Raw genomic sequence first — 15,674 nt, forward strand, 5'->3', positions numbered from 1 at the left:
GGTCACACACTTGCAGTCTAATAATCAGAATTTCTGTTACCAGCTTGAGGCTCATCAGTTGGAAACAACAAAGGAGGAAAGAAACCTGGTTGTGAGAGTCAATCACAGGATGACTATGAGCATCAATGTGTTGCAGCTCTGAAAAAGGCAAATGTGATCCTAGGATGTACTTGGCGAGGCATTTCCAGTAGAGACAAGAGAAGTATTAATCCCATTAACAAGCCACTGGTAAGACCTCATTTGAATACTCTGTTCAATTCTGGTCACCCATGTTCAAGAATGATTAATTTAAATTGGAAGAGGCACATACAAGCACTACTACGATGGTCAGGGGAATGGAAAGCTTATTTTATGGAGGAGAGCGACTAGAAGAGCTTATACCCCTCCGCCGAGCTCCATCCCTCCTGCACCTGGATCCCTGCTGAGCTCCACCCCCCTGCATCTGGACCCCTATGCTTGCACCCAGACCACTCCCTGCTAAGTTCCCCTGCATTTGAACCCCCACCCCGATGAGTCCCACCCCACCTCCCCACATCTGGACCACCCCACCCAGGCCCCTGCACTCAGACTCCCATCCCACTGAGCCCCAACAAGCTGCACGTGGACCTTGACCACACCGATCTTCACCCTCCCAACACCCAGACCACTCCTGCTGAGCCCCAACCACCTTCACCCCACCCCCTTCAGAGTCCCATTCCCTCTGCCCCTGGACTCTCCCGAGCTCCTATGCATTCAGACTTCCCCCTCCACCCCTGGACCCCCCACGGAGCCACCCACACCCAGACTGCCCCACACAGAACCCTCTAACCCTACAACTGGATCCCCCCCACACCAAGCCCTTCCACACTTGGATCCTGCCAGGCTGAGGATCTTAAACAATCCTAAATATTGTTTGCAAGCTGGATAGATGGAGATGTGAATATACCCATCCAACATATCCGGGGCTGTAAACCAATCCAGTCCATTCACTCACAAGAATATAACAGCAAGAGTCAGCATTTTGAACTTTTGTTTCCAGATAAAAGTGGGGTCCCACTGGGGAATGTTCTTGACCCAACTATATTTTATATTTTTATCAATGACCTGGAAAAAAATAAAACAATTACTGGTAACATTAGCAGATTACATAAAAATTGCAGGAGTGGTAATGAAGACAGGTCACTGGTACAGAGCAATCTGATACGCTTGGTAAGCTGGGCACAAACAATGTGTTTTAATATTGCTAAATGTAAATGCATGTGTCTAGGAACACAGAATGTAGGCCATATGTACACAAGACAAAGACTATCCTCATAAGCAGTGACTCTGATAAACATTTAGGGCTCATGGTGAATAATCAGCTGAACATAAACTCCCAATGCGATGCTGTGGTCAAGAGGGCTAATGCAGTCTTTGGATGCATAAAGAGGGGAATCTCCAGTAGGAGTAAATAGTTTATTTTGCCTTTCTATTTGACACTGATGTGACTGCTGCTGGAATGCTGTATCCAGTTCTGGTTCCCACAATTCAAGAAAGATTTTGAAAAATTGGAGAGGGTTCAGAGAAGAGCCAAAAGAATGATTAAAGGATTAGAAAATATGCCTTACAGTGACAGATTCAAGAAGCTCATTCTATCTAGCTTAACAAACAGAAGGTTAAGGGGTGACTTGAGTATAGTCTATACGGGTATATAAATATTTGAAAATAGGTCTTTTCAATCTAGCAGAGAAAGGTATAACATGATCCAATGGCTAGAATTTGAAGCTAGACTATTTCATACTGGAAATAAGGCATACTTATCCTTGCTGTTAAAAATGTAACTCGCAATTTTAAAATCAGGATTGAGTATTTTTCTAAAAAATATGGCCTAGAAATTATTTGGGGGCAGTTCTATGTCCTGCGTTATACAGGAGGTCCCTTCTGGCCTTGGAATCTAATATATAATCCTTCCGGGAAGACTTCTGAAGTCTGATTTTAGGACAAATCTCAGGAACAATAGGCAGACGGGCAAGAAAGAGATCCCTCCAAACTTGCCTCAGAAGCCATTGAACATTCTCTCAAACAAAGATGACTAGCTCAAGAAGAAGTCTTCATTAAGTGAGTGTCAGCTCCTGCAGGCAGATGTTCAATAGCCAGTACCAATGATTCACCCATATATGGTACCAATAACTGATTAAAAGCATGAGCCACTGGTGATTCTGAATGGTCACATACTACTAAATCTAATGGTACCACGAATGTGGGAGCTGAAGTAATCAGTACCAATGCTTGAGCTATTTAACCTATTGGTAAAGTTGTATACAATACCAACAAGAAAGTAGTCAGGGAAGCAGCACCCTTGACCTGAGATGGCATCTGTGCACCTGGTATTAAATCCTTGAGTACCAATGAAGTACATACAGTAGATGCTACCGTTACCTGCAGAGGTGGCACTGAAGCCACTCTTTTTAACAGTACCAATCTCTCAGAGGCATGCTTCAGGGCTTCAGAAAACACCTATCTATGCCTTCCAAAACAGCAGCTTGAATCTTGTCTTCTTTTTCTTCAAATGAGCTGGAGAAAGAACTGTGTCCCTTTTCAGCCAAAGATTTTTAACTGCCACAGAAACACTACTTGTAGAGGGGATACTGGAGACTGACTGATCTGACTCACCAGGATCTGAGTCCGGTCTTACATCTGTGCAGGAGATACATCCTCAGATTACAGAGTGGTAGCCGTGTTAGTCTGCATCAGCTAAAACAACAAGGAGTCCTTGTGGCACTTTGGAGACTAACAAATTTATTTGGGCATAAGCTTTCGTGGGCTAGAACCCACTTCATCAGATGCATGGAGTGGAGTGGAAGATACAGGAGCAGGTATAAATACATGAAAAGATGTGAATTGCCTTACCAAGTGTGAGGCTAGTCTAATGAGACAATTCAATTGACAGGAGGATACCAAGGGAGGAAAAATAACTTTTGAAGTGGTAATGAGAGTGGCCCATTTCAGACAGTTGACAAGAAGGTGTGAGTAACAGTAGGGGGAAAATTAGTATAGGGGAAATTAAGTTTAGGTTTTGTAATGACCCAACCACTCCCAGCCTTTATTCTGGATTAATCTGATGGTGTCCAGTTTGCAAATTAATTCCAGTTCTGCAGTTTCACGTTGGGATCTGTTTTTGAAGGTTTTTTTGTTGAAGAATTGCCATATTTAGGTCTGTTATTGAGTGACCAGAGAGATTGAAGTGTTCTCCTACTAGTTTTTGAATGTTATGATTCCTGATGTCAGATCTGTGTCCATTTATTCTTTTGCGCAGAGACTGTCCAGTTTGGCCACTGTACATGGCAGAGGGGCATTGCTGGCACATGATGGTATATATCACATTGGCAGATGCGCAGGTGAATAAGCCCCTGATGGTGTGGCTGATGTGGTTAGATCCTATGATGGTGTTCCTCGAATAGATATGTGGACAGAGTTGACATCGGGCTTTGTTGCAGGGTTTCGTTCCTGGGTTAGTGTTTTTGTTGTATGGTGTGTAGTTGCTGGTGAGTATTTGCTTCAGGTTGGGGGGCTGTCTGTAAGCGAGAACTGGCCTGTTCCCCGAGGTCTGTGAGAGTGAGGGATCATCCTTCAGGACAGGTCAACTACAGCCCCCAACTAAAACCTCTCCAGCGCATTAAGGATCTACAACCTATCCTGAAGGACAATCCGTCACTCTCACATACTAAAACACTTATCAGTGTCTCTGACCAGGCAACATTACATGAGAGGCATGTTTTAAAACCAAGAGATTTAGGAGCCCTCATAGCTGCCTATCACCTAGTACCTAACTAAACGTTAAACCTATCTTAAAATACTAGCTAACACTAAAATACTAACAAAGAACTTATCTAAAGCTATCTGACTAAAACAAAAACTGTTTACAACACCTAACTGCCCAAGTTTAAAACAGAGATACGGGACTGCTACAACGTTCTGCCTCTAGCCTAAGGCCATTGTTGAAAGAACTGAATGGCAGTTGGTCAACCCTGTCTCTTTATGCCTTTGGAGGTGGAACAGGAGGGAGCATTCCAGGACCATCCACAGACCAACAGGGGGACTGCTAGCAAGAAAAATGTTCCAAACTCTGGTGATAAGGGATGTGCAATATTACGAACGGAAGACATCTAGAAAACCACTCAGTGAAGAACTATTAGTTTAACAGGGATATTTTGTATAGAATGTAGAGGTCCATGGCAAAAGGAAAAGTAAGCTAAGAAGATTCCAGTGAACAAATAAAATATCATTGTGAAAATTGTATTTACAATGTATAAAATGTAGCTGTTTACAAATGTCAAATATAGAAAAAACTGTCTAAAACAATACTAGTTTCCTATTGCAATGAAAAAGAATACTTAATTTTTTTTTCAGATCACTGTGTTTCTTTATGGCAGATTCCATCAGTATTCACACAGTTTATTTTCTATATTGTGGTAGATGGCACCTGGAGGCCCCAATCAGGGCCCCACAATACACATGTAATGAAATAATCAGAACAACAGTGATAAAACCTACCTCTTACTTTGTACTTTTCATCCATAAATCTCAAAGTGCTTTACAAAAAAGAGGTTAGTATCATTATCCCCATTTTACAGATGAGATAACTGAAGTACAGATAAGGGAAGTGACATACCCAACGTCACCAGTGAGATAAATTTTAAGCTTTTTGGGACTTAGTACAAATGACTTCATGTCACAATAACATACTGCATTGTATTGTTGATACACTGTACAATTCACACACTTTAAACGATGCACATCAATTCTTAAACGGATACTTCAAATCAGTCCCATTATCAGTTGGCAAGCTGACACCCAATTCCCCATTCACTTGTTTTGTTGGAAATTAAAACTCTATAACCAGTCATGTGCTCACATTCCCCATGCCTGAAACGCCTTTGTTGCCCTTTTTCAGAATTATGCAAGAATATCTTAACGTATCTTTTTAACTTCTTCACTAATATTTACTGAAGTGTGATATATGGAGCCATTAATTTTTTGTGTATTTACACTTTAAAATATTGTTGCTTTGCTCACCTTTATCAAATAAATTGCATTATCTTCTGATCGTTTGCGGCTATTAATGTTACATGCATCTTCACACAGTCCTTGGATATAAAGCAAGCAGCTTAGAAATAATTCATCAGCCAAAAAAAGCTGGCTGTACATCAGAGTTCTGGAAACAAGAAAAGCATCTCAGGGTATAAAATGTATGCAAGTGCTTCTCTTTTTGTAACATTACAAGTTAAGTAGACACTACAGTAATATATTGTAACTGGAACTCCATGCTGTTTTCCCCCTATTAATTCTTTAATATTCTCAACCTGGAGACATTAACTGCACTCAAAAATGTTGTAATTTCTCTTTATGATACATATAATTCTTTTCCTATTATTGATTAAACTAAACATTGTTATTTCTGAACATAATATCCTAACATGTTAAAGGCAGTTATCCTCATAAAAGACTGATGCAAAGCCCTTTAAAATTCAGTGGAAAGAATCCCATTGATTCCAAAGGGCTTTGGATCAGGCCCTAAAGTTGTAGGAAACAATTTTTATAATCAATAACGACTGGAACAATTTGAACTTCTACAATATCTTCCATATTACATGAGGATCTCAAACCCCACTATTCATCAGAGGCCAAGAGCCTGCAAATACTTATACCCAAGAGTAACCTGGATTTGTGCTGGAAATGGCCCAACCTGATGATCACTTTAGATAAGCTATTACCAGCAGGACAGTGGGGTGGGAGGAGGTATTGTTTCATATTCTCTGTGTGTATATAAAGTCTGCTGCAGTTTCCACGGTATGCATCCGATGAAGTGAGCTGTAGCTCACGAAAGCTCATGCTCAAATACATTGGTTAGTCTCTAAGGTGCCACAAGTACTCCTTTTCTTTTTATGCTGATGAATAATCAAAGCTCCTATCACAGTTGCAGACTTCCCCTCTACCCGGGGGGTGCGCAAATCCCCTCCACCCCCAGCCCAGGCCCTGCCCCCTCTCCACCCTGAAGCCCCCGGCCCTTCCTGCCCCTGCTCCGCCTCACCTCTTTCTGCCCCCACCCCTGAGCCTGCCCCATCCCCACTCCTCCCCCTCCCTCCCGGAGCCGACCTGCCATGCGAAAAGATGGTTACTTACCTCTCGTAACTGTTCTTCGAGATGTGCTGTTCCCATCCATTACAACTAAGTGTGCGTGCACCACGTGCACGAACGTTGGAAACTTTTTCCATTTGCAGCTTCCGTCGGGACGGCAGGGGTGTCCCCTAGCGTGGCATCCTTATGGCAGTGTATATAGTACCCTGCCAGCCCGACCCCCCTTCGGTTCCTTCTTGCCGTTGACTGAGACAGAGGGGAAGGGAGTGGTTATTGTAATGGACATGAACACCACATCTCGAAGAACAGTTACAAGAGGTAAGTAACCATCTTTTCTTCTTCGAGTGGTTGATCACATCCATTCCAATTAGGTGACTTCCAAGCTTACCATTGGAGGAGGGTAGGAGTCATGGAACGATTGACTGAAGAACAGCTCTGCTGACCGCCGCATCATCTCTGACCTGTTGTTTAACAGCACAGGGGGCTGTAAACTTGTGCACTGAAGACCAGGTGGCCACTTTGCAGATCTCTTGGATGGGGACCTGAGCCAGAAAGGCAGTCGAACATGCCTGTGCTCTAGTTGAATGAGCCATAATCACTAGGGCTGGGACCTTGGCCAGCTCGTAGCACGTGCAAATGCAGTCTATGATCCAGGACGATATGTGATGCGCAGAGACAGGAAGGCCCGTCATTCTATCAGCTCTGGCGATGAACAATTGGTTTGATTTGCGGAAAGGTTTAGTGCGCTCTATGTAGAACGCCAAAGTTCTTTGGACATCCAGTGTGTGCAGGCTGCGGTGTCTCAGGCTTGTGTGGGGTTTTGGAAAGAACACCAGCAAGCAAATGTCTTGACCCATGTGGAATTGGGAGACCATCTTGGGGAGAAATGTGGGGTGTGGTCTAAGCTGCACCTTGTCATTATGAAACACCATGTAAGGAGGTTCGGAGGTCAGAGCTCTCAGCTTGGACACCCTCCTTGCAGATGTAACAGCCACCAGGAACGCTGCCTTCCAAGAAAGGTAGAGGAGGGAACAAGTGGCCAGAGGCTCAAATGGTGGGCTCATGAATTTGGAGAGGACCAAATTCAGGTTCCAGGTTGGGACTGGCGGGCGAGAGTACAGGAACACCCTCTCCAGCCCTTTGAGAAATTGCCCCCCGATGGAATTTGAAAACACCGAGCGCCCAGACTCCCCTGGATGGAAAGCTGAAATTGCCACCAGGTGCACTCTGACAGAGGAAAGGGACAGACCCTGTTGCTTAAGGTGTAGAAGGTAGTATAAAATAACCAGAATAGGAACCTGGAGCGGTTGAAGGAGCTTGGGTTCACACCAGCAGGAAAACCTTTTCCACTTCGCCAGGTAGGTAGCCCGAGTGTAAGGTTTCCTACTACTGAGGAGAATCTGTCTCACTGAGTGAGAGCGCTGGCTCTCCATGGGATTTAACCATGGAGTTTCCAAGCCATGAGACGTAGAGACTGCAGGTTCGGGTGGAGGAGGCACCCATGGTCCTGCAGGATCAGATCCAGGTAGAGGGACAGGGCTATCGGGGCGCCTACAGACAGCTCTAGGAGGGTCGTGTACCAATGCTGCCTCGGCCAAGACGGGGCAATCATTATTACCATCGCCCTGTCCCTGAGAATTTTGAGGAGGACCCGGTGGATGAACGGGATAGGAGGGAAGGCATACTTTAGCCCCTTGCCCCATGGTATTAGGAACATGTCAGCAATCGAGCCTGGACTGTGGTTTTGGAATGATCAGAACTGAGGGCACTGCCTGTTGCTCTTGTCAGCGAAGAGGTCTACTTGAGTATAACCCCACTTTTGGAAGACTGATTGTAAGATGTCCGATCTAATTGACCACTTATGCTTGTGGTATGACCAGCTGAGGTGATCTGCCAGCTCGTTCCATACCCCTGCAAGGTAGGATGCTTCCAGCTGAATGGATCAAGCCATACAGAAGTCCCAGAAAAGAAGAGACTCACGGCAGAAAGGTAAGGAGAGGGCTCCACCTTGTTTGTTTATGTAGAACATGGCGGTGGTGTTGTCTGTCAAGACTGTCACGCTGTAACCTTGCAAACTGGCATGAAAAGTCTGGCAGGCCAGACAAACTGCCTTGAGCTCCTTCAGGTTGATCTGGAGAGGTATCTCGTCCCTCAACCACAAACCTTGTGTCCTCAGATCCCCTACATGTGCACCCCAGCCCAGATCTGATGCGTCTGTTACTAACATCAGAGAAGGTTGGGGCTTGGCGGAGGGAACCCCTGCACAGACCACTGGTCGGTCCAGCCACCAATGCAGGGATTCTAGTACCTGTCCCGGGATCATCACCACAAGGTCCAAGGGGTCTCGGTACGGACGGTAAGCCAGTGCGAGTCATGCTCCTATGGGCCTGAGTCTCAGTCGGGCATGCCTGACCACATACGTGCATGCTGCCATATGCCCTATTAGCTACAGGCAACACCTGACTGTTGTGATGGGATACTGAAGCATTGTTTTGACCATCTGCTCTATGGCTTGGAACCTGGAAGGCTCACTTTTGCCTGTACCTAGTCTCAGACTGCCCCTATAAACTCTATTATTTGGGTAGGTATGAGTGACGATTTGGGTACACAGTCTGTGAAACGTGTCCATGACCATTGTCACGTGGGACTGGACTTCATCCTTGGAACGACCTGTCAGTAGCCAGTCGTCAAGGTATGGGTACACTCGAACTTGCCTTTTCCGGAGGAAGGCCACCACCACCGCCATGCATTTCATGAACACTCAGGGGGCTGTGGACAGGCCGAACAGGAGAACCATGAACTGGTAGTGATGTTGGTTTATGACAAACAGGAGGTAGCGATGGTGCACTAGATGTATGGCAATATGGAAGTAGGCGTCTTATGTTCCAATCTCCTGGATCTAGCTATAGAATGATAGAGCTTAGGGAGACCACATGGAACTGGAGTTTGACCATAAATTTGTTGAGTCCGCGAAGGTATAAAATGGGTCGAAGACCCCCCTTTGCCTCGGGGATTAGGAAATAACAGGAGTAAAACTCCTTTCCCCTTAGTTCTTGTGGAACCTCCTCCACCGCCCCTTTCTCGAGGAGCGAACGAACCTCCTGCATAAGGAGTTGCTTGTGAGAGGGGTCCCTAAAGAGGGATGGGGAAGATGCGTGGGAGGGAGGGAAGGAGGAGAACTGAAGGGAGTATCCCACTTGTACCGTGAGTAGGACCCAGTGATCCAATGTTGTATGGGATCACGCACGGTAGAAGTGGGATAGCTGGTTTAAAAACCAAGGGGATGGATCCGGGTACTGGGTTGGTACACTGTCCTCGAGCGCACCTTCAAAACCCTTGCTTGTTTCTGGGCTCGGGTATATTCTGGCCTTAGTTAGGCATGTTATTCTGCTGTCTCTGCCTGTTATTTCTGCTCCGCCTGCGATATGGCTCCTGTCTGGGGTGCAGTTGATACTGCCTCTGCTGTGGAGGCTAAGGCCTGAAGGGCTTTCTCTGGGTTGCTGGCGTATGCATCCCTCGCGACTTCAGGGTGGCCCTAGAATCCTTAAGGCCGTGCAGCTCAAGAAAAGGCCCGAGCCCTCGAAGGGGAGGTCTTGGAGGGTGTTCTGGACCTCTGGAGGGAGGCCCGATGCCTGGAGCCACGCTGAGCATCACATGACTACTCCCAAGGCAATGGTTCTGGCCACAGAGTCAACTGGATCGAGGAAGGCTTGTAGCAAAGTCTTAGCCACTGCCTTTCCTTCCTCGATTAACGCAGCAAACTCAGAGTGTGAGTCCTGGGACAGGCGACCCTTAAACTTGGACATGGCTGTCCAAGAGTTGAAGTTTTGTCTATTAAGGATCGCCTGCTGGTTGGCTATGCATAGCTGGAGGCCCCCGGCGAAGGAGACCTTCCTACCAAAAGGTCCAAACGTTTGACCTCCTTGGCTTTTGGGGCTGAGGCTTGTTGGCCCTGTCGTTCCTTCTCATTGACTGCTGAAACAACTAGGGAACAGGGAGTTGGATGGCAGAACAGGAACTTGTAGCCCTTTGAAGGGATGAAGTGTTTCCTTTCTACCCCCCTGGCTGTCGGTGTGATGTAGGCCGGTGTTTGCCATATAGTATTGTAATTTGTCTGTATAGTCTTTATGAGACGGAACGCAACCCTAGAGGGGCACTCAGGAGCCAAGATGTCCACCATCGGATCCTCCTGCTCGACCGTTTCTTCCGCCTGGAGGCCCATATTGAGGGTGATCCTGTGGAGCAGCTCCTGGCGAGCTCTGTGGTCGATTGGTGGCGGTCCTGAGACTGATGTTCCCACCACAACCTTGTCTGGGGAAGAGGAGGAAGTGACTTGCTGCTGGTTTCCCTCATCTAGACCCTTCTGTGTGTCTCCATAGGCTTGGGACACTTCAGGGCCAGACTGGGCTGACACCTCTCAAGGTGTCACAGTGGTTGGCACCACCTCGGGCATTGGGCCTGGCATCACTGGTTGCTCTTCGGGGTCCGGGGATGGCCTGGAGAGAGCGGCCTCCCTTGTCATTGATGCATGTCTGTGTGGCGACCTGGAATGGCATCACATGGAGTGCCCAGACCTGGAGGCTCTGGAGATGGTGCCCTGCTGTTGATGGTAGGCCCATGGGGTCCAGAAGGGCCACTGACCCGGAGGAGGCCACTGTGGCTGCCATGCTGAGTGAGATTCTCTGCCGGCCACGGTCCGATGTCTGCTACAGCTGGAGCGACTGGAGTCAGCCTTGGAGCTGGAGGATGCCAACAGAGAAGACCAGGGCAGTGCTGAACAATGAGCGGCCGTAGGGTGCTGTGAGGTGCGGGCCAGGGAGCAGTGCCTGGCTGACCGGGACATCGAACATTACCAGGATTCTTGGGACCAGGACCAGTGCCTCTCACTCAGTGCCGATGAGGTTGTCGGTGATGAGCTCCAGTGATGGGAGACCGACGGCGTCGTGGACCAGCATGTTGTTGCCGTGGGTACTGCTGGTAGTTTCACCTCTGGTGCCGTAACCTTGCGCTAGGTCACGAGTGCCGGGGAGTAGCGGGACGCCAAGCTCGAACTGGAACAGTGCTGTGAGCAGTGCCGATACGGTCACCTTGAGAGGCGCACCACTGCTGGCTTCCCTCTAGACGGCACCTTCTTGGGTGGTGCCGGAGGCTTCTCCCTGTATGGGATGGGATCTGGCGCTGACAGCTCAATGAGGTCTTTTGCTGCCTCGAAAGTGTCAAGCATAGAGAGGTGTTCCAGGACCTCCTCCAGACATTCTTCGGCACTAAAAACTGTGGGTACCAGTTCTTGGCTCGGGCCCACAATCTGTCTTTGCGGGCTGGAAGCTTCTTTAGGTAGCTTAGCGGCTCTTTGGGGAGAGTGCCCTCTTTCCCCTTTCTTGTGACGCTTATTCAGTGCCGGAGAGGTTGACCAGTGCCAAGGTTGGTTGTCCCATCTCGGTGTCGGCAATTTACAGTGCCTGGGCAGTGCCGGATCGCACACGGATGCCGGGGCACTTCACACTGAGGAAGCCGGTGCCGGTGGGTCTGGGGCTGGTGGTTGTAAGGCAGCCTTCATGAGCAACTGCTTAAGGCGAAAGTCTCTTTCTTTCTTAGTGCACAGCTTGAAGGCCTTGCAGATTTTGCAGCGCTCTGCCTGATGAGCCTCTCCTGGACACTGGAGATAGGTGTCGAGGGGGTTGCTGTGAGGCATAGACTTACAGCACGTAACACAAGTTTTGAAACCCTGGGCTTTCAGCATGCCCCAAAGTTGGTGCTGGAACTAGCTTCCAGAAACCTGAATACAATGGTATTTAACTAACTGATAACTATCTAAGAACAACTCTAACTAGAAGACTGAAAGCTAAGGGATCACTCGTAAGCGAGAGAGAGAGAGAACATTCCAACGCCGCCACGGATGGTAAGAAGGAACTGAACGGGGGTTGGGCCAGCAGAGTTCTATATACACCGCCATAAGAGCGCCACTCTAGGGGGCTCCCCTGCCGTCCCAACGGGACCTGCTAAGGGAAAAAGTTTCCGATGTTCATGCATGCACCACGCGCGCACCTAATTGGAATGGATGTGATCACCTGAAGAAACATCTGTTTGTGGCAGGCAAGAGACACTGGGATGGAGGGGGAGGAGTGATCAGCAGGGCTGCCAGCGGGGGAGAGGCGCTGGGGGGCGGGCAGGAGAGGTGGGAGCTTGGCTGGCAGCGGGTGCTAAGCACCAGCTAATTCTTCCTTCATGGAGTCAGCACCGATGTGGCCTTCAATGAGGCCTCCACTTCCTTCATCTGTTGAGTTTAGTGGAACTAATCACCAAAAAAAAGTTACTCAGATGCCTAAGTGTGTTGAGGAATAGGGGTTAGCTTGTGGGATGCGAGGTGATTGCAGTACTAAATGTCATGGTAATACAAATAATAAGTACAAGGTACTATGGTTGCAGGATACATTTTGAAAATACTTCATTTTTCAGTTATTCAAGAGTAAATTTGATTTTTTTAAAATAAAGATACAATTTTCCTATAGTTGGATAGTCTGACAGTGCCCCAAGATAATTATGACAAACTTTCCACACACAAAAGAAAACTGCATTTGGGCAAACTGCTGACAGTAAAATAGAAAATCACAACTGGTAAAATTTTCAGCTAGCTATTAGCATTGGAAAAGAGGGCCTTATAATGACAGTGCCTTCTTCACAGTATCTAATTAGCATAATTACTGTAAAAATGTTACCGCTATCTCTCTTTTACAGAAGTTAACAGATTATAAATGACACCATTATGTTCTCACTTCCATAATCAATCAGCAAAATTTTGGAATTCTTATTCAGTTTTTAATCATGCATAACTCCTATTTACATAAATGAAAATGCCTGAATTTAAATACAGATTAAAAATTGAGTAATGACTTCCCAATGCCTTTCCCATTTAAGTATCTGAAAATAAGGTAAAGACAGACTATGTTAACTATGGTTAGATTGTGCTTAGTCACACATGAATGTGCAAAGGAAGGGACAGAGTACATGTAGCCTTCTCCCACTTCCACCCTGACACACAAATAGGTGGCAAAGAGAGGGCTCTCCCTCGCCAAACTACTGAGCAGGAATCCAACTGCTGAATCCCCAGGTGTTTTAAGCCTCCAGAGTCTGAACAGAGCCCACGCACTGTCCCTATCTTCAGTCCGGGGCCGGTTTGTTTACCTATGGCGTCTGAATGTTCGGCCGATCGCGGCTCCCACTGGCGGCAGTTCGCTGCTTCAGGCCAATGGGAGCTGCGCGAAGCGGCACAGGCCGAAGGACATATTGGCCACCGGTGGGAGCCGCGATCAGCCGAACCTGCAGATGCAGCAGGTAAACAAACCTGCCCGGCCCGGCAGGGGCTTTCCCTGCACAAACAGCGGAACATGTTTGGGAACCACTGCTCTAAGCACATGCTCATGGTGCAGAGCTCTGACCATATGACCTACTGCCTAGCCTCTGGAACCAGTGCTGACTCCTCAGACTACCCCATTAGCTTAAACATACCTTTGACACTGCACTCCATATTCTTTGCAGTGATATTATGATATGATCATTTTAATGAGACTGAGAGGGGACATAACAGTTTTCAAGTACATAAGAGGTTGTTACAAGGAGGAGGGAGAAAAATTGTTCTTCTTAACCTCTGAGAATAGGACAAGAAGCAATGGACTTAAAATGCAGCAAGGGCGGTTTAGGTTGGACATTAGGAAAAAATTCCTAATTGTCAGAGTGATTAAGCACTGGAATAAATTGCCTAGGGAGGTTGTGGAATCTCCATCATTGGAGATTTTTAAGAGCAGGTTAGACAAACAACTGTCAGGAATGGTCTAGATAATACTTAGTCCTGCCATGAGTGCAGGGAACTAGACTAGATGTCCTCCTGAGGTCCTTTCAGTCCTATGATACTGTGAGTCCTGACCCCTCGGGCACTTCTCTAGCTCTAGTTTACATAGTGAAGCATGGAGCCATAGAGAGGCAGTGTGATTTAACTGTTAGAACATGGGACTATGTGTGAGGAGGCCTGAATTCTGTTCCCCCTTCTGCCACTGATTCAGATCATATGGCAACTTACTTGCTCTTGGTTATCTTAGCTCTTCGAACATTGATTTTCCAGGTGGAAAAATATGTCTTCATTCTAGAAACAAACAAATGGTAAATTCCTTACCTAATAATTTCCTTACTGATAGCAGCATCTCCCACAATTATGATATGTGTAGGGTATCCCCCTCCTGTGTGCAGTTTCTGGAAGCAGTTCAAAGCTGTAGCACAGCCTGGGATAGTCAGGCCCCTAATCTCTGGCCTGCTGCCAGATGATTAATTCAAAAACTGTTTAAAAACTTGTAGAATATGGTTAGTAAACACCAGCTAATAAACTATGTACAGTAGGCTGTGGCCTTCAAACATGAATATTGAAATTAAATTCAGTCCCTTGGCTAGGATGCCAACCAGGGAGGGTAAAAATTGTGGGAGAATGCTGCTAGCAGAAAAGAAATTATTAGGTAAGAAATTTACCATTCTTGATCTCAGCATTTCCCACAATTCTGATATATATGGGAAGTAGCAAGCAGTGAACCAATGTAGGGAGGGATAAAAAACAACACAGAACAGAATGAGTTAGGAAGTCCCCCCTTTCCAACTTACTCACTCAAAATAGTAATGCTATTATTAGACTCACACCTGCACAACCGTCCTGCCAAAGCCTCTGCAGGGGACAGAAAGTTGATTTTAGTATTCTAATAAAGGTGTTAATATAGGACCATGTTGCTGCCCTGCAGACCCCTGCAGTGGAAACACAAGCTCTTTCCACCCACAAAGTCGCCATAGGTCCTTTAGACTAGAGCATGCCTGGATGACGTCTGGAAAAAAAGAGTACCTGTTGCCTTACATACCTGAACGATGCATAGCTTGATCCACCTAGCTAGCAAAAGTTTGGATACTTGGCACTTCATGTGAAATACAAATAAGAAGCCCAATCTTCTTGTTGATGCAGTAGGCTTGATATAGCTCGTTAGTGCTCCAACACCCAAAGCGTGCTAACAGCTTTTCTATTGGGTGCTCTGGCTTTGGACAGAATGAAAGGATGACAGTCTTCTGTGAAACATGGAAAGATGAATTCACCTTAGGCAAGAGTGATTCTGGGATTCTTCACACCAATCTGTCATCATGATACACACTGGGGGTCCTGCACAGATAAAGCTTTCAGTTCAAAAACTCATCTAGCAGACATGATGGCGACCAGAAAACAGGTTATAATGAATAGGTAAAATGGAGATATTGTAACAGTGGCTTAAAAAGATGTGTGATTGGTATCTCCCAACTGGGAAAAAATGGTCTAACTGCAGTTCTAGCCAATCTGACTACTCTGAGAAATATGAATACCTAAGGGGTCTCGGTCAAGGAACCAAGCAATCCTGCAAATAGAATATTATTTATAGCGGATATCTGGCAGACTATGGACCTATGGTGAAATTTCTGGTTTATTCTTTCCTAAAGAAAGTCAATGATGTAATATGTAGAACGTTTACTTTAGATGTGGACATGTGGAAAGATGCTTGTCTGGCAAGGAAAGAGAACAG

General features: G+C 46.5%; 1 protein-coding gene across 1 annotated transcript in view; it reads right to left on the reverse strand.

Annotated features, from left to right (window-relative positions):
* DNAH14 (dynein axonemal heavy chain 14) overlaps positions 1-15,674 on the reverse strand; it is a 476,940-nt gene that overhangs the window by 396,326 nt on the left and 64,940 nt on the right. The window contains exons 11-12 of the mRNA XM_084624945.1: positions 14,171-14,233; positions 5,035-5,173 (exon numbers count right to left, since the gene is read on the reverse strand). Of these exons, the coding sequence (XP_084481071.1) occupies positions 5,035-5,173; positions 14,171-14,233 (202 nt within the window). The remainder of the gene's footprint in view (positions 1-5,034; positions 5,174-14,170; positions 14,234-15,674) is intronic.

Source organism: Lepidochelys olivacea (genome assembly GCF_965140295.1).
Source record: "Lepidochelys olivacea isolate rLepOli2 genome assembly, chromosome: 3".
Taxonomy (NCBI): domain Eukaryota; kingdom Metazoa; phylum Chordata; order Testudines; family Cheloniidae; genus Lepidochelys; species Lepidochelys olivacea.